This window comes from Theobroma umbraticum, unplaced genomic scaffold, assembly GCF_002168275.2.
Source record: "Theobroma umbraticum cultivar Fairchild unplaced genomic scaffold, ASM216827v3 scaffold_12.1, whole genome shotgun sequence".
Lineage (NCBI taxonomy): Eukaryota > Viridiplantae > Streptophyta > Magnoliopsida > Malvales > Malvaceae > Theobroma > Theobroma umbraticum.
The window spans coordinates 18,546-41,914 of record NW_018397269.1 but is presented as its reverse complement, the minus strand read 5'-3'; the positions used below and the strand labels follow the sequence as shown (position 1 = coordinate 41,914).

The window sequence follows — 23,369 nt, the reverse complement described above, 5'->3', positions numbered from 1 at the left end:
TAACATATCCAATGTGTACTTTCTTTGACAAACCATAATTCCTTTTGCTAATCTAGCAATTTCAAGTCCAAGAAAGTATTTCAAGCTACCAAGATCTTTGAGTTTAAACTAAGAACTCAAGTAATCTTTCACTTCAGCTGCCTATTGAACTAAAGTACTACCAATAACAATATCATTTGCATATATTAGTAAAGCTACTAATTCTCCATTACTAGTAGATTTTGTAAACAAACAGTAATCAAACTGAGATTGAATGAAGCCATATCTAAGTAAAGATTCTATAAACTTTTGATTCCACTATCGAGAAGCCAGTTTTAGGCCATATAAAAGACTTGTGAAGCCTACAAACAAACTTAGAACTAGTGAGATACTTCCCTTTGACCTAATATCCTTGTGATAAATCCATATAAACCACTTCATCCAAATCACCATTCAAGAAGGCATTGTTGATGTCTAATTAAGTTAAAAACCATCCTTTAATAGTTGCTAGAGTAAGAAATACTCTCACAACAGTATCTTTCCTTCTAATTATATCCTTTAGCCACTGATCTAGCTTTAAATCTTTCAATACCACCATCAGCATGCATTTTCACCTTATAAACCCATTTGTAGCCAATGGAATGTGCGACAAGTGGTAAACAAACTATACTCCACTTACCATTAGTCTTTGAGGCATCTAATTCAGTTTCCATAACCTCTCTCCAGTGATGATAATGAATGGCTTGATGATAATGTTGAGGCTTTTGGGTTTGAGAAAGAGAAGTAGTAAAATTTCTATGTTTAGCAGACAATTGACTAGAGGATGGAAAGTTAGTAATAGGATGTGTGGTAACAGCCTAAATGAGACAATAATTGTCAATAAATGCAAGCTAGTATTGTTTTAACTTTATGAGTTTACTAACATAAACGAGATTAAAACTAAATGAAGGCACATAAAGAACATAGGTAAGAGTAAAAGAATTTGAGATATGGACAATACCTATGTGAGGAATAGATGCCTTAGCATGATTTGGAAGATGAGCAAACATATTATTTATAGGCTTTGAGGTACTAAAGCGTTTCAAGGAACAAGCAATGTGATCAGATGCACCAATATCAACTATCAAAGTCTTGTGATTTAACATAATTGAATTGAAATGGAAAGACTTATTTGTAGAACTATTGTTTACTCTAAAAGAATTAAGAATGATACCTGCTACTATGGGGTTCACTAGAGTAGGTTTGGTTTGCTGAGTAGTTGGAGGTAAGTATGAACCATCACTGTCATCACCATCATCACTGATGAGTACCATTAGTTTCTAAACTTGATTCCTGATGAGACTTATTTGAGACATCGTGCTAGTTGATTCCTCTCCCTGATCTGTTTGATTAGAGCTCGCAACACTATTAACAGTAAGTCTATTTTTCTTGAAATTAGGCTTTCATTTAGTAAAATAAAAATTCTCAAGAAATTTTATAAAATGGTAACACTTCTCCTTTATATGACTTTTCTTGCCATAGTGGCTACAAATTAAATTACTTTTATTCTTTCCTTTGTGATTATTAACTACCATCATAGCACTTGAGTCACATACATATTCCTCTTAGACTCTACTCTTAATACAAGACTATAAGCCTTGTCCAAGGATGGAAATGGTTCCATAAGGATGATATGTAATCTAAGTGCAGAGTAAGATTCATTAAGTCTGTTCAGAAACCTAAACATACAATCCTTTTGATTTTGTGCAACATACTTTTAGAACATTTTTAATTACATCATCCACATTCATAGTGTGGTAATGGACGATAACTTTTCAACTCTTCCCAAATAGTATTGAGTTCAGTGAAATAAAAGTTTATTGACCTTGTTCCTTGAATTAGATTGCTTAACATGTATTGCAAATTTCATATGCAAGTATCATCGAGTTGAGAGAACCATTGTTTCAATGTCTCCCAAAGCTCTATTGCAGAGTTCATGAAATATTGTCAAACACAACTTTTTTAAAAGACTATTGTAAATTTTTTTTTCGTTCTTTTTGATTTACATATTATATAAATTTATTATTTATTATGAATATTTTGATTATTGATTAAATTCAATGTATTAATTTTAAAAAATTTTAACTCTTATATTTTTTTTATCTTTTAACGCCCAACAAAAGTTGGTTAGCTCCACCCCTATTGCCTAGTGGAGAGATAGTGAGAATAAGGTTAGAGAGGATTAAATTAAAATGGTAAACCACTCTTTAAGTTGAACTTGAAACTTTAATTAATGTTGGCACATGCTCATTATTTTTGAATATTTTTAATCTAAAGTAATTTCTTATATTAAGATGAATATCTATCTATCTATATATATATATATAACTGTATTAAATTTTGTTGTATGTTAATATGTAAAACATAAAAAATCATGTAATAGAAAGAGTTTTTTGAAAGTGAAAATTGAGGTATGAATTTATGTACAAAAAAACTAAAATGATTAAAGAAATAATATTGAAAGAAAGCATTTAAGCATTGAAGAAACCAGAAAAGTAGTAAATAATGAGCTTTTCATATCCGGAGAATCAAGTAAATTTACTTGATTGGGCCAGTGAATTCCCCAGAAAGTGAACGATTCATGGTATAGCCTCAAAATGTTTCAAGGCATTTGTGGATATGGGTTGCAGTTGTGTCTACTATATATATATATATATAGATATATCCAAATAAATGAGAAACGATTTAATGTTGCCTAGCAGAGGAAGTATTACTAATTTCTCCCAAGGCATACATTTTAGATTATGAAATTCTCTTCTAATTTTCTAGTTTTAACGGTTTGAAGTTTGCCCTTGTGTATCCAACGGTTAATACATCTGACTAACTTATATTGCGAGGCTAAAAAGTATAAAGTTAATTACAAGAATAAGAAGGGAAAAAGGTTTTTGGTTCCTCACCCGATCAAGGGCCATGGCTTTGTCCTGAGCATACTTGGTTTTTCAGAATTGGCGTCTGAATGTGATTATTTTACTTTTTATATTATTATTTTTTATCAATAAAAGAAACAGCGTGCGGTGGAGTAAAGACAAATGGACTGTATCGGACTATCATGGTTTCTACACGATTGTGATGGATAATATGTACTGCTAGGCTGTCAAATTTAAAAGCACATAACATGACAAAAGTCTAGCTGTTTCCAGCAAACAAATGCAATCTAATTCATCACAAATGCGTTGATTTCATAAATTTCCTACTTGCTTCTCTTTTTCCTATACTCCGATCTCTTGCGCTGCTACAAAATCCTCATCATCCACTATGGGAGACGCTTTGCGTTCTCTTCTACACTTTTTGAAGGTTTTTAAGCAAAAATTAGGCAAGAAGAAAACCCAAAAAAGTGAACCAAAACCCGTCCGTATGCCGAGTCCAGAACTTCCAGAAGACATTTACCGTCCGTTTTCACTAGCCGAGATCAAAGCTGCTACCAACAACTTCCATCAAGGCTCCCTTATTGCTGAAGGTGGTTTTGGATCCGTATACTGGGGGGCTGTCAATGATGGAACCATGGTTGTTGCTCTCAAACGTCTCCGATCGCGATCATTACAAGGACTTACCGAGTTCCAAAATGAGGTACAGTTGCTGTGCCAGTTGCGCCATCCACATCTCGTCTCTTTCATCGGGCTTTGCCATGAGCAAAATGAAATAATCCTTGTGTATGAATATATGAGCAGAGGGTCACTGTATTATCAACTCCATCGTAAGGGTTGTGTTCCACTCGGTTGGAAACACAGGCTACAGATATGTATCGGTGCAGCGCGTGGATTACATTACCTGCACACAGGAGTAAAGCATGTTGTATTCCACCGTGACATCAAGAGCTCAAACATTCTTTTAGATGACGAATGGTCGGGTAAGCTTTCCGATTTCGGGTTGTCGAAAATGGGTCCCACTAGCATGTCAAAAGCCTTGATAAGAACAGAGTCGAGAGTGGTGGGCACCCTCGGATATTTGGCTCCGGAATACATGCTTCATGGGTTACTAACGGAAAAAGCTGACGTCTTCTCGTTTGGGGTCCTTTTATTTGAAGTTCTTTGTGGTAGAACAGTCTATGATGCAACATTACCAAAGAATCAACAACGCATACTTGAGTGGGTTATTGAATTCGTAAAGGAAGGAACCAATTATCATGTCATTGACCCGTACCTCAAGGGGACGATAGCTCCAGAATGTTTCAAGCAATATTTGGAAATCGCTTGTAGTTGTGTCCACCACGAGGGAGATAAACGGCCAACAATAGGCGAGGTGGAGGTCATGCTAGAGCTTGCCTTAGAGTTGCAAAAGCAAGCAGATTCTAAAATGGAGAGCATCAATCCTCATGGTCAATATATGTATGAAGAAGCATCATTTCGTGTCAGTGTTAGCGATCTTGATCTTTATGGATATTATCATGGTAGTGGATGCTCATCAGAGACAGATAGCAATTGTGATATTAGTTAAATACTTATTGGAGTCGGATAACAATCTTGTTGAAGCTTGTGGCTGACTTGTCCATCTGAGTTGGTTTGCAGCTTAAGTTGCATGTTCTGCTGTTATGATCACATCAGTCAAGCTTCTGCTCTTATGTTTAGTAAGTTTCTGGTTTTGGGGATTCCAAGTTAGGACCCCTTAGCGTGTCAAAAGCTTTGATAAGAATAGAGTCGCAAGTGAAGGGTACTTTAGGATACATATATCCAAAATATTACAGAGCCGAGTATCTGTCAGAGAAATCTGATATGTTTTGCTGTAGAAAACCAATTGTCTTTGATATGAATCGGAATCACCCACATCTGGCTACACACATGGGCTTGTCAGTGCATTGAAAATGGAACCATTTATCATATCATCGATCCACATCTAAAGGGGCCCCAGAGTGCTTAAGCAATTTGTGGAGATTGCTTTTAGTTGTGTCTGTGTTAGGGGAAATGAGCGACCATCCATGGGTGAAGTGGAGGTGACAGTACTAGAGCTCGCATTGGAACTGCAAACGAAAGCAGGCTCCGAAATGGAAAGTATCAATCCTTGTGGCGAATTCCTTTACGAAGATGTATTATTTTGTGCACCCGAAAAGCAATAGATTCTGATAAAATTTCTTATGTTGATAGCAAGCACAGCAGTTGGCGGTTCACTGCCAGGCATTGAAGAATGAAGACACACAATATGTATGCTTCTAATCGAAGTAAGTTTACTGTGACTATACACACCCTTTGTTTCAAAGAATGTTAATTTCTTCTTCCAGTGCTTTTCAAAAGTTTTCTCTGAAGATCTTACTTATATTTTATGCATGCCATTGCTAGATTTTTAATTTGTTAGCCAATTACAGATTAGGACAATCAACATTCAATTCCCATATCAAGCCCCAAGGGGTGTAGAGCATAGAAAATTCTACGCAAACCGTTGTGCCATTTGGTTCACCAGTACATGTCTTGTGTAGTGTTTTTAAGTCTCTTACCAGGAAAACAAATTATTTCACCGCAATGAAGCAGCCGTACTTGATTATTATGAACATTTGCATCATGCAAATGGAGCTGACAGGAGGATTACTAGTCATAGAGATGCAGAGTTCCTCTGCTGCACAACTCACTCAACAATGAATTCACACGCCAATTTGCTTGATTCATTACTTTTTCTTCAGTTTAGTTCTGTAGCGAAAAAACCAATGATAAAAGAATAATATAGATATTAATATTGCAGCAGCATTATATCCAATATTAAAAAAAGAAGAAGAAATTTCTTTTACTAAAACTCTTTCCAAATACTTTTTTTCTAAAATTATTTTATTTTTATTTCCAAAGTAGAAATTATTTTCTTTTATATAAAATTTCTTTCAAGTATAGTTGTCCTTTCTCATGAATAAAAAGGGATCAAACTTAATGGGAACTTTTTTCTTGTCTAAATAATATTCTCTCTTACTATTACTTTTTAAAAAATTTTCTTGTATCCAAACAAATAATCAGTTTGTTTTATTTTAATTGAATTTTGTCAAAACGATGATGGTGAAAGGGATAAAATCTTGAAAGAAGAAAAGAGGGTTGAAAATGGTGCAACAATTGTGAGGAAGGGAAAGGTAGACTGTCCTTGTAGTTCAACTCTTTCTTCCTCATTATTTTTTCTTTTTTTGGTATTTTTAAATTTTAAGGAACTCAAGAATAGTCCCAGAAGGTTGCATTCATTTAATTAGGACTATTAAGCCCATATGACTCAAATCTTAATTGTTGGATTGAAACTTGCATTCATGAAAAACAGATACAAACCAAATCAATCTAACTAAGCCCAAAATTGAAAAGGCCTGAGTAGAAGAAGAGTCCCATTGACCCAAATAAATTGAGTCTAAATAGGCTCAGAAATAAGATCAAACCAAGGTGAAATGTTAAAAGTCAAATTAATTCCAATTAAGCATACAAAGTTTTTGTTCAATTACCTGGACAAAATAGGTGGGGTGAGGGTACAATGACTTTTTCCATATTGTATTGTTTTGGATAAGAAACATGTGGGTCGGGGCTTGGCATCTTGGAATAAAAGTTGGGAATCTCTTTTAGTCCTGGACAGGACAAGAACGGTCGTGGTCACTGAAAATGAAAATTGGGAATCGCTTTTAGACCCAGAGGATCACGGATCAAGATTTCATCTTTTTCGGTATTGTACATGAACGGGGCTTGGAGAGTGGCGTGCTTGAACCTTGTAGCAGCACTTACCAAATGTGTAGTTGGAAGCAGCCCGAATAACACTTGACTTGGACTTCACCAAACTGTACTAAAGCATTTTTACAAATATACTTCTACGATGTGTTATGCATATTTGAGACTGATACATGGTTAACTATGGATACACTACCTTTCAGGGTGTTACATGGGTGATAAGAGCAAGTCAAGCAAGATTTCTCCTTGATGAGATAACACCACAAGTATCAATCTAAATCCGAACTTCACTACTGCCCACATGGGAGATCCTTCACGTTTTCTTTGTAGTTTTTGCAAAGTCTTTACCAAAACAACAGGCAATAGAAAATCAGAAACAAGTGAGGGAAATGAACAACACGTTAGGACACGATATCCAGCAGCTCTTCCCGAGGAAATTCACCGTCAGTTTTCTCTAATCCAGATCAAAGCTGCTACCAGCAACTTTCATCCAAACTTGGTCATCGGTATAGGTGGTTTTGGAAATGTATACAAAGGGATTCTTGACGATGGAAACTTGGTTGCTGTCAAACGCTTGAATCAACATTCAGCACAAGGATTCAATGAGTTCCGAACCGAAGTGCAGTTGCTCTGCCAGCTGCGCCACCGACATCTCGTGTCTCTTTTCGGGTTCTGCAATGATAATGACGAGATGATCCTTGTATACGAACTCATAAAAAACGGGACACTTCGTGATCATCTCTATGGTTCTGATTGTGATCCACTCCCATGGAAGCAGAGGCTAGAGATATGTATTGGTGCAGCTCGTGGATTACATTACCTTCATACGGTAGCAAAGCAAGCAGTAATTCACCGTGACGTCAAGAGCAGCAATATTCTTTTGGACGATAAATGGGTTTGTAAGCTTTCTGCTTTCGGATTGTCCAAGATGCGTCCCCGTAGCACGTCAAAAGCTTTGAAAAAAATAGACTCACAAGTGAAGGGTACTTGGGGTTATTTGGATCCAGAGTATGCCAGAGGAGGTGGACTTACCGAGAAATCTGATGTGTACTCATTTGGGGTTGTTTTATTAGAGGTGCTGTGTGCTAGAAAGGCAATTGATACAAAGTTGAACGAGCATCAAGTAAATCTAGCTCAATGGGCCCGTCGGTGCATAGGCGGAGGAACCGTTTATAACATCATTGATCCATATCTAAAGGGGAGGATAGCTGTAGAGTGTTTCAAGATATTCGTGGACATCGCTTATTGCTGTATCAGTGACGAGGGAAATACTCGGCCTGAGATGGGTGAAGTGGAGTTGATGCTAGAGCTTGCATTGGAGATGCAAGAGAAAGCAGATTCCAATATGGTGGATCTTGATCCTCATGGTGAATGTAAGTTTGGAGAAGTATCATTTTGTATTCCTGTTTCTGACCACAGTTTGTGTGTGGACAGTCACAACAGTATATCACTTGGATCTTTAGATATTAGTTATAGTTCTGAAGCAGCATGTAACCAGGTTTTGGATGGCTCAAGTTTGATAGTGGAGCAGACCAGTGATAATCTTGGCCGATGTCAATCTTCCACTAATGGAAGTAGGATGGATTCGGAGGGTCTAGATAGCCTTGCCGAGCTTTGTTGGGAATCAAGATGCTCGGTGGTTGAAGATATGAGAAACCGTATGACAAGTGACCATCTAGCCTGTCTGGCTATGTCATCCAAGAATTTCCTCGAACCTCTAACTAAATTTCTGAGCAGTGCCCATGATTTACATGATATAAGAGCCCAGAGAGGTGGACTTCAGTTGTTATTAACATTTCTAAGCCAAAACAGGTACTACTATGTTGTTGGATGTTCAGTATGGTGGCTACAGTACCTTGTCTTGATGTGAAATTTCATTAGTTTGGAATAATTTTTATTGTATATTGTAACTTTCTATCACAAAACTGCATTCTTTTTTATCATTTAAAGCTTGTTTCAGTGATGGGCATTATCCATTACTTAGCCCAATGTTCCAGTTGTTCATGAATTTTTTTGTTATATGGCGGCTTATCGTGATGTTTCTTGCAGGAGTGGCATTCGAAACTTGCACGAAGATACATATAGCCTATTATCATTGTTTCTCCACTCAAAAGTAAAGAAAGAGGCTCTAGACATCATAGAAGTGTTGTCTGGCAATACTAGTTGTAGATCTAAGATTGCTGCATCTGGTGCTCTTGCTTCCATTTTCGGTATTCTTGACTCCAACATCAGAGATTTCAAAGAACAAGTCATTAAAATTATGTGCAATCTGTCTTCACGTGATGCTTCTTGTTCCAACTTGGTGTCTTCGGAGTGCATCCCAAAACTGGTTCCATTCTTAAACGATCCGACTTTAGCAAAGCACTGTATAATCGTGTTGAGAAACTTGTGCAACAACAACAAAGAGGCTAGGGCCTCTGTTGCTGAAACCAGTGGATGCATTGCTTCTATTGTTGAATTACTTGGGACTGGCCATTATAAGGACCGGGAGCAGGCGGCGGCTGTTCTCCTTGGATTGTGCGCTGAAAGTGTTCAATATTGTCAATTGGTGATGGATGAGGGATGTATCCCTGCACTTGTGGATGTAGCCGAGAATGGGAGTGAAGAAGGAAAGGCAAGCGCGCTGGAATTGCTTCGGCTCCTCAGAGATATTGAGCAAGAATGCTTCGAATCTGACATCGCCACAATATCTCAAGATGCCAACAACTGTCCCAAAGGAAAGAAGTCTCACAAGACATTGTTTGGAGTGAAATCTCTGAGATTCTCAAAATCGATATAAGACAAAAAACGAAGAAATGACACTGGGATTTTCTGCTCTCCTGTAGACAGTGGTTACCCAATATTCTGCCTGCTAAGATTGTTTGTTTTTGCAATGAAAATGTGCTTGTTACAAGTGATGGCATCTTCTTAGGACAAGCAATACAGTTAGAAAATTGCACAACATGCTTCACCAATTTTGCATTAAACAATGACTTAATTCGGACTCTTTTGGGAACAATACCCCTTTATCTCAACTTTGAGCCAGAGATAAAGAATTACAAACAGCTGTCTCACTCTTCTTTTTGGGGTTCTTTTCCATTCTTTTGCTTTGCAAAAGCTCAATCTTATCACGGTTTTAAATCAACTTTATCTCGATCCTCTTTTACCAAAGATATTTCACGACATTGCTATCTAGAACACCTAACGGAATAGTTCGAAAGAAGCCTCGTCTTGATATTGGGAAAAATTCATCGATCAATTGCGATAAATAAAGTTATTACTGCAACTGATTGGAGTGCCATTTGCAGAATTTCAAGAGGAACAACTCATTAAGTTTGCTTTCTCATTTTGAATGCGCACTGTGTAACAGGTTTGAAATTCATTAATTACTACTTGGATTAATCATTATTAATCCTTGCAGTCGATCGAAACATAATTAATTGCTGCTAAGATTTTTCAGCTTCTTCCTACAATAAGCCGCTTTGTCATCTTTGGGGTTGTCCAAGAAGCCATTAAACATTACTCAGTTTTTGGCCTTGAAATGAACTTGTCGTGGGGGAATTTGATGACCCTTTTTTTTTTATCTAACAACAGTAATTCGAAAACTTATTCCCCAAAAGTCTTGCATTTCTAACTTAATTCCCAGTCACCACTGGTTTCTTGCCACTATATCTCTGTCTTTGCCTGTTGCCGTATTGTTGTAGGTTATGAGAACAGCTGGTAGGGGCTTAAGAACAACAAATAGACTTACCAAGTTAATAACTTTGAGGTGGTCGAACTGTTGCATTTTCTAAGAGAGAAAAATTTTATGGCTCATGGGTTGGCTTAAAATTTGTTGCTTGCTTGGTTCTGAGGGGATGGCGGTAAAAATTTCGCTTGTTTGCACTTGCAGGGTAGGTGTTTGATGTTTTGTTTGAATAGGATTAATATGCTTTTGGAGCTGTCTCAAATAAGGAGTTGCAGCTTCTATTCCTAGTCGAGTTTAGTTGCATTTTGGGTTGTGGAGTGAATGCTAGTGCTGCTTTCGCTTGCTTTTTAATATGGATAGCATTTTGGGACACTAGTTGAATTTGCCAAAATCATTCCCTTTCTTGTTGCGTTTCTATTTCTTGCTTTGCTTGATTCGAATCTGAGATTGCAAATTGAAGTAGCTTCATGTCTTTATTAGGCTGCCACCATCAGAGCGCAAAGGATTAGAGTCCCAAACTTTGTGTAGCTCAAAACTCCTCTCCATATCGAATGAAGGAGGAGACTCACGCTGACTAAAGGGCTGGCTTCAGGTCTGGAGAGATTTCCTTTTCACGAGGTTAGTTCGTAAGTCTTATCTGTGAAGCGAGATTAAATGATTCTTATTCTCTAGCGGGGTATCTGATGAATTGCGTGTGTTTGTAGTTATGCATGATATTCACCTATGGCAGCCTAGCATCTATGCGGTTTGTTATGAGGCTTGATGTTGTCATGACCACATACAGAAAACGCCAGTTAATTTGCTTGATAAAGATCCCTATTCTGCTTTATGTCTGGTGACTAATAAGCTTTTTATCCATTTAGTTGGTCAATGCCAACAAGCACTTAAATCAAGTGTGCAGAAGGAAGTGATACTATATAACTTTAATGCTGGAAGACAAAAAGATAGTAACAGAAGTCTTAACCACGAAAAAAGCAGGACACTTGAAAATTTTAGATAACAAGGGATAGTCTTACACAGAAAACAAACAGTTTTGAGAGATATTGCCTTCTCAGTAAAGAAAAACTCTGCTTCAGCCCAAGAACTCTACATCCTCTTGCTCCTTCCAATTTTAAAAGCATCAGGATTTGTATAACAGCTTCCATGAACTTCTGAACATTTGAACATAAAAATTTTTCATTCTAGAGTAAACAGTAGACCGGAGATAGGAGTCTAAACCTAGAGATCCATGTCAACATCTAGCAGCATTAGGAATTTGCTGCAGGTGAAATCCACAACTGTTTCTCGCCGGAGGTTTTTTGTTTTGCTTCAATCATCTTTGACAAGGCACATTGTTCAAAGTTATACATGATGGTTGGATGTATATAGATCTCTAGCACAAAGCCAATAAAGTGAATAACTTACAGAAGCAGGTGTTATATATAGTATTATCTACTATATTGTCACAACTAACTATCAAATTTATAACTCTATACACTTGACTGAAATTAAAAATTAAAGAAATGAGAGTAGCAAATATAATAGTGGATAATGTTTCCAAAACGAAATGATGGTAGGAAAAGCTATGAAAGTAGAACTTCCTTTTTTTTATTGGATAAATGAAAGTGTCATAATCCAAAAAGAAGAAACAACAGCTATAATAGATCACAAGGGTCCTAACAACGAGACGATAATACTACAATTCATATAGAACAAAAGATAAAGTAATAAGTCCGAAATCAGTCTTCATACTCTCATAAAGACTCATATCAATCTTATGAAAATTACAAACTCCATCCTAGACAACATAGGCATTAGCTTTGGAAACAAGCTGAACAGGTGTGTCTTCTGCAAATCCAATCTCTAATTTGTTTCTTGCAACATCTAATAACAGTAACAATTTCATGCCAATCACAGAAAAGTTGATGAGAAAATCTGGCCCTTAAGAGTAAACTTTGCCAGTTGAAATTCCAAGTTCCAGCAGCAAAAAGGATCTGTTTATATAGCAGAAAAATAATAGTCAATCTCCAAATTTCCTATGTACATTGACAAAAGAAGAACATAGGATCCTTGTTTCCAGGTTATGTTGACAAACTTCATGAAATTCAACACAACGATGAGCTCTAGGAGTGTAATTGAAAAATATGATGTGAAAGGCAACTTGTAGAAGAAATGATTGCAAGCATAGAATACAACCGATAAGCAACGCACGTATGAAAGGTCTTGAGGATGACATTGTCAACATGCAAATTAAATCTACCTAATAATGAATAAATATATTACCATTAATTGTCTAGACTCACCTACCATAATTTTGGCTTAGTTCGAAAACACAATGGAAGGCACGTGTTGGACTTTGTAGAAATCTTCCCCATCTTCCTCGAGACTACTTTTGAATGCTCTAGACATCCACCTAATCTCTAGTTCTCGGAGGGTAGTGATGAACCTCAGCCCATCTGGAACCATTTTCAACTTGTAGCAATCTGAAACACCCAGACGACTTAGAGTAGGCATAGCTCCTTCTTCAATTGTCCACTCCTCAAAATTGGGCAACCCCCGAAGAAGTAAAGTTTTGAGTTGAGGGAAAGTGTCCTTAGAGCAAATCATTTTCTTTCCAATGAATACTTCCCATCCACTGAAGTACTTTAAGTAAGGCAGCTTCCCAAGAGCTTCCATTGGGTCTTCACCAAGTCTAGATCCCCATAAAGTTAACTTGGTGAGAGATGAAGGGAATTGATTGTTTTTGGGTAAGTTGTCTATTCTCCCTTCTACATGCAGCTTGGAAAGACGGGGGCAGCCAGATAATAGTCGCCTTAAATTAACTACCTTATTGGGAAAGGAAAGGAGGTCAGTTTTTAAAGACAGGGACATGAGGTATTGCAATGTGTTATTTGGAGGTTCAAAGATTTCAACAAACGTTTCAAAGTGTCTAGGGTCATTCAGAACAAGTTTCTGGAGGTTGGTCAATCTGAGAAGATCCCTAACATCACATTTATTAGCAGGAAAGTTTGCAAGAGTCTGCAAGTTGCTCAGATTAGCCAACGTTAACTTATCTGTAACGTTACCACACCACTTAGGCAGATATAGATGTCTCAACTGGTCCATCTTCCATATCATATTTGGCACTTGTACAGTTGATTCCCATGACACTTTATCAATGGTTTGCAAGTTCAGCGTCTGCAAGCCAACCAGATTGACCAGAGATGATGGTAATTCTCTTATTCGTGTTTTCTTCAAACTTAAAAATCTCAACTGAATTAGAGCTCCTACATCTTTTGGTAACTTCTCATCAAGTCCTTTAATTCCTTCAAGATCTAGCACTTTAAGCAATTTGAATTTGTCAAACACAGATTTCAAAAGCCGTCCATCATGTAATCTATGTTTTTTTGGACGGAAAAAGAATAAGGACCTAAGGTTGGGATTTTTCTGGTATTCTGGCAAAACAGGTTCTTGAACATGACTCAAATGGATGGCACACCTGCGAATTCTGCTTGCTGACATTGTTTTAGAATATCCAGAAGATCGAACATCACCATTAGTTTTGTTTCCATCCGCATGATCAATGATATCGAAAAAGTTTTCTTGTTTGGCCTTCGACAGACATAGGTCACGCATAAGGTCATGGAGGCGACAAGTTTTGATTGTTCCTGTTGAGCCCCTCACTCCCAATTGAACCATGGACCTATTTATCAAGTCACGTAAGTAGCTTTTTGCGACTTCCTCCATGGTTCCATCTACTTCCTTTTCATCTTGTGAGGATACGATGCCTTCTGCAACCCATTGCTGAACTAATTTCTTTGTTGGGATGTCAAAATCTTCTGGAAACTGACTCAAATATAAGAAGCATGGTTTCAGCTGGTAAGGCAATTCATGGTAACTTAAAGCCAATACCTCAGATAGTCTAGCTTGTTCTCCACGTCCTTGAGATCTTGCTAAGTGGGACTTGATATTCCTGTGCACCATATCCCACTCATTCACTGTTTCTTTTGTTGCCAAAAGCCCACCAAGCACAATAATAGCTAGCGGTAAACCTGCACAACTCCCCACCATTTCCCTCCCTAAATTCTCCATATCTTTGTTGACTGTAAAGCCTGAAAAAGAAAGACAAAAGAAATAAAAAGATCTAAATAAGACAAGAAAAATTAGAAAATTTTCTGTTTCTTGTATGAATCAGAGATATACAACCAGGTGCTTTCCCCAATAATCATTCATTTTGCCACTTGGGCTTTAATTAGTTGTTTAGGGTGGAATTATCATTGGGGTGGGGATTCTGAATCCAAGGCTTTCTGATCCTTCTCTTCTTCAAAAAACAGACAAAACAGAAAAAAGAAAAGATTGTCTATCCCTAGATTGTCATGCTTCACGAAGGGATACCAATTAGGAAAGTTTCTTGTGTATGGTATGAGACGTAGTAAATTATCACAAAATGTATATCGGAGAAAAGAAAGGAGAAAAAGAAGGATGGTCGTAACAATGCAAAATTTAGGAACAGAACATGTATGTTCAAAGGGAATTAAATATTTACACATAAAGCATGTGTGTGGGGAATTATTATACTGCTGAAAGGAAAATGTACTTAATTTTTTGGCCATGACTAGTATGGTATAAATTTTTATGTATACCATTCCCGTTGAACCAGCAGTTGCCTTTTTGACTTTTATTGCCAATTCCTTCCTAGTGTCTACTTTAATCTTGCTTAGTTTATGGCTTTGCCTCTTGATTTTGGTTATCATGGTCATTGCTGTGCTTCCAGTAATTGTAAATTCAATGATGTTAATCTTACTCAATGCTTGGCTTGAAATATTAACCATCTTGTTCCTATAGCTTTAGTATGAACCTAGTCAATGCACTTGGCTTCAAATATGATCTGCTGGAGCTTCATCTATACAATTCAAATTAAGCTCCTAGTGTTGAACCATGCTAAATTTTTGTTAAAAAAACCCAGAAAGGGTAATGTAAAGTATTGGTTCTGGCAATTGTTAGGTTAGCAATGGTGATAACAATAGTTTAAGTAGTTATTATGTACTTTTCTTTTTCTTTATCCAAAGTTCAATTATCATATACTGCAACATCCTAAAGAATGGCTTCAGATAAGACAGAGATCTTAGGCAAAGCAGATACCAAAAGGCAGAATCATGGCTTAAGCAATCAAAGACTACGGGAATCTAAATCTCTAGGAGTATGAGTAACAGAATAATAAACTACCTGATTCGTGTTTCCATGGAAATGCTTTCCTTTGGAATAGCTCCCAACTCTTTTCTTCATTTAAACACTGTGGTTCATGAAGAAATCGACTCAGATCAGCACCCAAAGCTACTTCTTTGTTGCGGCTTGTAAGCAATATTTTGCTACCAACAGTTGTTTCTTTAGGAAAAGCAGGTTGTAGAGTCTCCCATGCCTCAGTGGTCCAAATGTCATCAATTACAATCAAACATCTTTTCTGTAGCTGAACTTTATAAAGCTTCTTTGCTAACTCATCATCCCTCATTCTCAAAATTTCTTCCTTCTCCTCCTTAGACGGGGTGATAAGCTTTAGCAAAATTCCTTCCCAAACATCTCTTCTTCTGCATTGTTGAGATACATAAGCCCAAGCAAAAGCTTCAAAGTGTCTCCTGATATCTGCGTGATGGTATAAGGTCTTAGCTAGGGTGGTCTTCCCTAGACCTCCCATTCCACATATAGACACCACGCGGCAACGCTCCTCTTCAGGCACCAACTTCTTGATCAGTACCGCTATGTTCTCGTCGAACCCAACAATATGCTCTTCGACAAGATGGGAGTAAGACCATCTCAGCTGCCTTTGCCTCTCTGATGCATAGCTAGATCCCTCTCCTTTTCTTGCAGTTATTCCATAAGTTTGCAAACTTCTGGTCAAGTCAGAGATTCTAGATTTGATCCTCTCAATTTCTGATGCAAGATTATGGAGTTCCTTGCCTTGGATAACGGTATTTCGGATTTTTCCACCTTTCTTGGATGCAAATTTAACAATAAAATTGTCAATCACATCCTCAACATCATAAGCAGCATCTCTTATTTCTGAAACCCAGTTTCTAACACTCTCATCTTCATCTTGTCTTTTATCTGCGTCTTTCAGGAAGCATTGCATCCGTTTTAGTTCGATATGCATCTGCCTTACTTGATCCTCTACTCCCCATAGCAGTGAAGCCTCCTGAATAAGTAGGTCGGCAAGCCTTTCTACAAGAAAAGACACCACGGACTCAGCCATGTTATGCTTCCTTTAGGCTAGTTTGGTAAGGAAGCCATTAAAAATTTGCAGGTGTTGCGAAGAGAACAGAGGCAAAGTTTATATTAGGGAAATGACTCAGTGGAACAGAAATTCATCTATGGAGGGACTGAAGTTCAAATGAAACTTCTGTCTGCTTTACCAAAGAAAATGTGCTGTTCTGCACAACATAATGACTGCCGATCAGTGCTTGACAAAACCAGTTAACTCTGTGAAAACCATTTGGCAATAATAATAAAAAAGAACTTTAAAAACCAAAGATCGAGATCCAACGGCATCAATTAAGTCAAGGGTCGTCGCTTTGTTTGCTTGGTTGTTTAATGAAGGATATTGGCCCGAGGCTGCTTGCTTTTTCCACGCAATGCAATGCGTGGTGGGCCAGAAAAGGCAGTCTCCCAACTGAATTGTTTATGGCAATGCCACTTTTCGAGTTACGTTTTGATGGCCTTTGTCCCATTCCAGCATTCACCCTTAATGATTTAAGTGTGAGCTTTGACTTTTTATGAATGGCAGCAACCAGGGAACGAACGGGGATTGGATTTGATCACGTTCTGTCCACCTTTTGTGCCGACCGCTTTCCAGTTAAATAATAAACAAAATTCAAGCCAACAGTACAAGATTGAATTCTTGGAACACCTTCAAAAATCAGTTTTTCTTTACAGTCTCTTCCATCTCTCTCCGAAATTTTTAAGAAGATGAAATCCACAATAAGACGGGGGGAAAAACGAATTTCCTTCAAAGACGGTGTTTAGCTCTTCCGGACTAAGCTGTCTTTCACCAGCCGAGATCAAAGCTGCTACCAGCAACTTCCATAAAGATTAATGATTGGCCTATCTTTTCAGCCATTATTTTATTGTTCAGGAGATTCTTGACAAAACAATGTCATTCAGCCAGTTAACCCTTGAATCGGACGTCAAGAAAAATTAGAGTCCCATGATTTTTGGGCAAAAGACTGGCAACAACTAGACTTCTCCCCTTTTCTTTCTTGTTGGGATGGATTTTGGTATTGCTAGCATTTCACCCTGCAGTTGTCACCCTCCCATTCTCACATTATACATGACAAAGGGGCTTTGGCATTCATTGATATAACCAAAATTTCTTTGTTTGCCCACATTGGGGAGATGTTATTTTTGCTGCTCATGCAATTTTTGTACTTTTCTTCGTCTCCCGCCCACTCATATCTTGTCTTAAACACACATTACTATTCTATTTAGTATTTTTTTTAAAACATTATAAATCTTAATTACTACAGTTTTTTTTTTAGCAAAATGCATAAATTTTGAGATTTACTGGATTTAAAATTAATCCTAATTAGGAAAAAAGAGGGTGGGTGGGTGGGGTGGGGCGGGGGGACTTGATGGTCCACTAATGAATTGCTCAACGTGCATTCTTATTCATGAATTATTGAGAAAGGGTTTTGGTGAACTAACCAAAAGGAATTGAAATGTGAAGTGAATGCATATCACAAACTACAAACTCAATGCCTCAACAAAGTCGTATAATTAAGGCGGGGCTAAAACGAGGTCAGCCTATATATGAAAGTTCCATCACCGCCACCGCCATGATTTTGTAGGTCTAAAACTAGCCCCACTCTATGCTGGCAAGATCTGTAGCTCCATCGGGATCAACCAAAATTATGTGACATGAAACTAAACTGTTCGCTGCTGAGAGTCAACAAATACGATTCTAGCAACATGGTTTCTGATCAGAATTCAAACCGACGCGTTCCCTTTGTGTGCTTTTTGGGCAATCAGCGCATGCTGCTCATTTTGCTGGTAAAAAAAGAAAAGAACTTAGCTAAAACCCACCACGTGTCTCCTGTTGGGTGATTCTAAAGGGCATCGTCTGTCGTCTGCTTAACAAAACTCAGAAAGGGCAAAAAATCATCTTGTCTGAATCTTTGAGACATTTATTTGCCTCTATTAATTCACGAGCTCTTACTACTATTTGTCACTTTCGCATATAATTGGAACAGTATTTGTGACTTTGTCCTTTTTGCCCCCCTCAAATGCGAACCTACCAAGAAAACTCAAAACAAATGACCGATTATTGGATATAAATTAGGTCAATTTACTCTATAAAAGATTCCTTTAACAGTTTTTTGAATGTACACAAAAATTTTGTTTATTTTCTTATGTGTTGAGATAGGATGATAATAAAAAAGAAAAACACAAGGAAGTTTAAAGTTGAGAGTTTGCGAGTACAAACTTTGATTTAGAGATTTACATATTCTTAGTGAAGACATTGTGTGGATCACCATTAGAGATAGGATAATTGTGTTGTTATGGTTTGATAAGTCCTAATTAATATACAAAAATAAAAAATGAAAAGCTAAAGAGGACTCTGTCAAAGAAAACAGATATCAAACTTTCAAATATGTCAAAATGTTTCTCTTATTGATTTTTTAAATTAATTTCAATTAAAGTGATTTACGACTTAGGAATTAAAATTTTAATACTTCGTTGCGTATGATCCGCCATAACATGATTCGAATCCCCTTCAACACCTTATGAGGCATGGTATAAAGTTAAACCAGCAGTTGACCAACTCAAGGTCTTTGGATGCATATGTTATCTTCATGTTCTAGAGGTCAAAAGAACAAAATTAGATCCTAAAGCAAAGCTTAGAGTGTTCTTGGGATACATTTTGCAAGCCGAGGGCTACAAGGTCTTCAATGTAAACTCCAAAATGGTTCAGGTTGCAAGAGACGTCATATTTGATGAAAATGCAAGGTGGAATTGGGAGTTTAACCTGGTTGAGAAATTTGATCACAGAATACTTGGTTTGGGGTCATTATCAGAAGTCATTCATGAATTTGATCATGATTGTGATAACACTGAATTTGCTGTTAGAGGTTCCAGGAGTTAGGAGAGCATATACGATATATGCAATATGGCTATTTCAAATCCTAAAAATTATTATGAAGTCAAGAATCAAGTTCATTAGCAAGATGCAATGTAGGATGAGCTGAAAATGATCAATAAAAACAGAGCTTGGATCTTTGTGGAAAGGATAAAGTCCATGAATGTCATTGACATTAAGTGGATTTTTTGAGCCAAATACAATGCAAATGGTTCTGTCAACAAACACAAGGCTCAACTACTGAGTATCTACTATACAGAAACTTTTGCACCTGTTGCTAGATTTAAGACAATTAGGTTGGTTATTTCAATTGTAAGATGCCTTGGTTGGGATGTCCATCATCTAAACATCAAGTCAGCATTCTTGAATGGGGACTTAAATGAAGATATTTTTGTTGAAATACTTGAAGAATTAAAAGTCAATAGTAAGGTCAACCCCATGTATAAATTGCATAAAGCTCTATATGGGCTTAAATAGGCCCCTAGATCCTTGTACAACAAAATTGACTCGTACTTGACCTCAAAAGGGTTCTTTAGAAGTATGAATGAACCTACTTTATATGTCTTACAAGCCAATAAAACAATGAAATTGATGGTATCATTGTATATAAACGACCTGTTTGTTACAAGTCTTTAAAGAAAGTTCATCATGTAATTCAAGAATGCAATGAAATCTGAATTTGAAATGAGTGATTTGGGAAAAATGAAGTTTTACCTTAGATATCAGGTTGATCAAAGTTCACAAGGTATTTTCCTTTCTCAGAAAAATTACATTTTTGAGATTCTCAAGAAGTTTAATATGTTGAGTTGGAAACTTGTTGATTGTCCTGTGGTTGAGAATGCTAACGCTGATGTTGGTGATCTTCCTAAGTTTACCAAGCCTTCATTATGTAGGAGCTTGATAGGGAGTCTATTGTGTGTATATGGCACTCGACAAGACATTATGTTCTTAGTAAGTTACCTTTCAAGATTCACGCAAACTCCTTCAATTCAACATTTCAAGTCTGCCAAAGAGAGTTTTAAGATACTTGAAAGGCACCTTGGATTTTGGTTTGAGTTACAACAGGGTTTCAAAAGAAAGTTTACGTGGTTTTAGCGACAGTGATTATGTAAAGGACTTTATTGATTGCAAAAGCACTTCTGGCTATGTGTTCTTCCTTGGGAATTCTGCTTTCAGTTGGAATTCTAGGAAGCAAGATGTTGTGGCTCAATCAACAGCTAAAGCAGAATATATTGCTACTGCAACTGCCACTAATTAGGCAATATAGCTCAAAAAATTGCTTTAACTTTAAGACTATTTGTGACTTGCATTGAAAACCTCATCAGTTCATGCTATTAACTTTAAGACTATTTGTGACTATTTTTGTATTGGAACAGCTTACTTTCTGTCAAATTATGAAAGCTGTGCACCTAGTGAATGACTTATGAGATGATTAGCATGTAATCTTGTGTCGAACTACTGTTTAAAGCTTTCTTGTTAAGTCTTTGCTGTGTATATTTTCTAAATTAATGCATACAAGATCAAGAACTTATTGTTAGAACAAATATCTTTACTTACTCTGAGCTTTAGGTTTAGCTACTTGTTCACTGATATGCTGTGTCGACCTATCTTTACTCGAAACAACATTAGAGTTAAACTATTAGATTTGTTGCTCAAACTATTAGAGTTAAACAAAAATGTTGGTAATTGAGCTGAAACCTAACACAATACTCTTCAACAAGCAAGATCATCTTAGCTTAAATCCTTTTGTCTCCCGAAGCAGAGCTAGATCTTTCTCCTTTCCTTGCACTTACGCTTAACTTTTCCTCTAGTAACACTATTTCAGATTCTTTCTCCATTTTTAGATGCAAATATGGCATTTGATTAAAACTAATAGCTCGGAATATCATTGCAAAACCATTTTACAAATCATAAATTAAGTGTTTAGTTTCTTTTTTTTTCAATTTTGATTTTCCCCGCAAGTGTAGTTGTTTTGGCCCTCTAGAAAACTCGGCTTGGGGCTTGATGCCAACGTTCTTTTAGAAGACCAAGGCCATTGTGCACCGTGCAGTGAAATTTCCCTTTTATCACACTCGACAGAGTGAACTAACGTCTGCTATTATTGACAAAGTTGGGCAACTCTTGGAAGGTCAGTGGGAAAGTGGAACGGTAGTAAATATGCAGCATGTAGGTGGAAGCTGCCAGGAAATGTGCATGACCGTTGAATTAATGCAAGGTTAATCTCTTGAAATGATATAGTCAGATTTCTACTTGATGATAGATGAAACCGAAACAAGATCAAATCCAAATTTGTTTCCTTTGGCTTTCTCTTTTTGTAATCTCCAGTTACTAAATCCTAAACTTCCACCATGAGAAGTCATTCCAATTGTCTTACAACATTCTCCAAAGTTTTTAAGCAAACATCACACAAAATAAAGTCCCAATTAGGTGGGAACAAAGCAAAGAAACAATATCTGGCACTTCCAGATGGACTATGTCGTCAGTTTTCACTAGCTGAGATTAAGGCTGCTACGAAAAACTTCCATGAAGACATGATTATTGGTCAAGGCAGTTATGTAGGTTCAATTTATAGAGGGATTATAGATGATGGAACCTTGGCCGTTGCTGTCAAATGCTTCAAAAACTTTGATCAAGAGTTGATAATGGGTGGAGGAGTTCAAGAGTTCCGAACTGAGGTGCAATTTCTTTGCCAACTGCGTCACCCAAATCTCGTGCCTCTCATTGGATTTTGCAATGAGAAAAATCACATGATCCTCTTGTATGAATACTCAGGCAAAGGGACACTTTACGATCATCTCCATGGCGAGTGTGATCCACTCCCATGGAAACAGAGGCTGAAGATATGCATTGGAGCAGCGCGAGGATTACATTACCTTCATGCTGGCGCAAAGCATGCGGTAATTCACCGCAACATCAATAGTAGCAATATTCTTTTGGATCAAGAATGGGGCTTTAAGCTCTCTGACTTTGGGTATTCCATGTTTGGTCCCCCTGCCATGTCAAATGCTTTAAGACAAATTGAGCAAGACCTTGTTGGTACTGAAACTACTGAAGGCTATATCGGTGAGGAACAGCTTCAGAATCATCTTGTGACGGACGAATCTGACGTTTACTCCTTTGGTATTCTTTTGTTTGAAGTACTTTGTGGTGGAGAGGTAATCGTTCCACTTTATCTGATTTTCACATGCATCGAAAACGAGACCATTCATCGTATCATTGATCCGCATCTGAAAGGAAAGATAGCTCCAGAATGTTTCAGGAAATTCGTGGAGATAGCTTATAGTTGTATTGGCAAGAAGGGAAATGAACAGCCTGCGATGGGTGAAGTGCAGGTGATGCTAGAGCATGTGTTGGAGCTGCAAAACAAAGCAGACTCTGAAATGAAAAGTATAAATCCTCATGCTGAATGTGTGTACCCAGAAGCATCATTTCAAGCATCCGTTGACTATGCTATTCCTGATTTTTATTTCGGAGGTGGAGGTGTCAGATTATCACTTTAGTTCACGGTATTGATGGAGACTTATTCGAACGAGATATAGCAGTCTGAGCACCATTCTCATGAAAATTTTCAGCCTAATGGTTAGGTTTCATAACCACATTTGTTGTCACAATCTTGGGAATTCCTGTTCCCTTCCTTCTTCCTTTCTATCCTCCTTACCAAGCGAGTCCTTACAAAAAAACACAAATACTGCAACAGCTTGGGAATTAAGTTGCTATATAAATGTGATCTTACTTGTTTCTTCTTTGTCTCGGCCCACGGGTTCAAGAACCCATTTGCCCGACAAGTGAAAGAATTGTCATTAATCTTTTTTTTAAAGTGTGATTGACTATTTAATTAAATTTATCATTCTCAATGAAATCCTAAACTTGCCTTAAATTCATTAAAAAGATAAGATTCAATCTATGAAATAGGATTGGGTTCGAGAGCGTAATTATGCTTAAAGAAGATATTAGGATCCCGAGACGCTAGTTCAAAAAATAATACCAA

At 37.2% G+C, this 23,369-nt stretch overlaps 2 protein-coding genes, 1 long non-coding RNA gene and 2 pseudogenes across 6 annotated transcripts; 4 read left to right on the top strand and 1 right to left on the bottom strand.

Annotated features, from left to right (window-relative positions):
* Nucleotides 1-3,172: 3,172 nt before the first annotated feature.
* Nucleotides 3,173-8,771, top strand: LOC149526566 (receptor-like protein kinase FERONIA pseudogene; annotated as a pseudogene). Of its 2 annotated transcripts, XR_016351844.1 has the most exons (2): nucleotides 3,173-5,170; nucleotides 8,679-8,771. The product of XR_016351844.1 is annotated as a receptor-like protein kinase FERONIA pseudogene, transcript variant X2 (transcript). The 2 variants fall into 2 exon arrangements; XR_016351843.1 differs by lacking the exon at nucleotides 8,679-8,771 and having other exon boundaries at nucleotides 3,173-5,229.
* LOC110426002 (uncharacterized) lies at nucleotides 6,902-9,583 on the top strand. The gene is made up of 2 exons (XM_021441088.2): nucleotides 6,902-8,441; nucleotides 8,679-9,583. The coding sequence occupies exons 1-2, from the start codon at nucleotides 6,931-6,933 to the stop codon at nucleotides 9,406-9,408; spliced, it is 2,241 nt and encodes a 746-aa protein (XP_021296763.2). The 5' UTR covers nucleotides 6,902-6,930; the 3' UTR covers nucleotides 9,409-9,583.
* Nucleotides 9,584-9,984: 401 nt separating this feature from the next.
* LOC110425887 (uncharacterized) lies at nucleotides 9,985-16,508 on the top strand. Its single transcript, XR_002446074.2, has 3 exons — nucleotides 9,985-10,501; nucleotides 10,777-10,914; nucleotides 16,370-16,508. It is a non-coding gene; the product is annotated as an uncharacterized LOC110425887 (long non-coding RNA).
* LOC110425885 (putative disease resistance protein At1g50180) lies at nucleotides 11,860-16,858 on the bottom strand. Of its 2 annotated transcripts, none has more exons than XM_021440961.2 (3): nucleotides 15,481-16,858; nucleotides 12,579-14,366; nucleotides 11,860-12,269 (listed from the first exon to the last, which is right to left on the bottom strand). In XM_021440961.2, the coding sequence occupies exons 1-2, from the start codon at nucleotides 16,499-16,501 to the stop codon at nucleotides 12,595-12,597; spliced, it is 2,793 nt and encodes a 930-aa protein (XP_021296636.1). In that variant the 5' UTR covers nucleotides 16,502-16,858; the 3' UTR covers nucleotides 11,860-12,269; nucleotides 12,579-12,594. The 2 variants fall into 2 exon arrangements, with proteins under 2 accessions (XP_021296636.1, XP_021296637.1); XM_021440962.2 differs by having other exon boundaries at nucleotides 12,583-14,366; nucleotides 15,481-16,856.
* A 4,805-nt stretch (nucleotides 16,859-21,663) lies between these two features.
* On the top strand, nucleotides 21,664-23,125 carry LOC110425886 (receptor-like protein kinase FERONIA pseudogene; annotated as a pseudogene).
* The last annotated feature ends 244 nt before the right edge of the window (nucleotides 23,126-23,369 follow it).

Coding starts and splice junctions, on each gene's coding strand:
- LOC110426002 (XM_021441088.2), top strand. CDS start 6,931: ATGGGAGATCCTTCACGTTTTCTTTGTAGTTTTTGCAAAGTCTTTACC. Junction 8,442..8,678: donor ACATTTCTAAGCCAAAACAG/GTACTACTATGT, acceptor TGTTTCTTGCAG/GAGTGGCATTCGAAACTTGC.
- LOC110425885 (XM_021440961.2), bottom strand. CDS start 16,501: ATGGCTGAGTCCGTGGTGTCTTTTCTTGTAGAAAGGCTTGCCGACCTA. Junction 14,367..15,480: donor TCCATGGAAACACGAATCAG/GTAGTTTATTAT, acceptor TTTCTTTTTCAG/GCTTTACAGTCAACAAAGAT.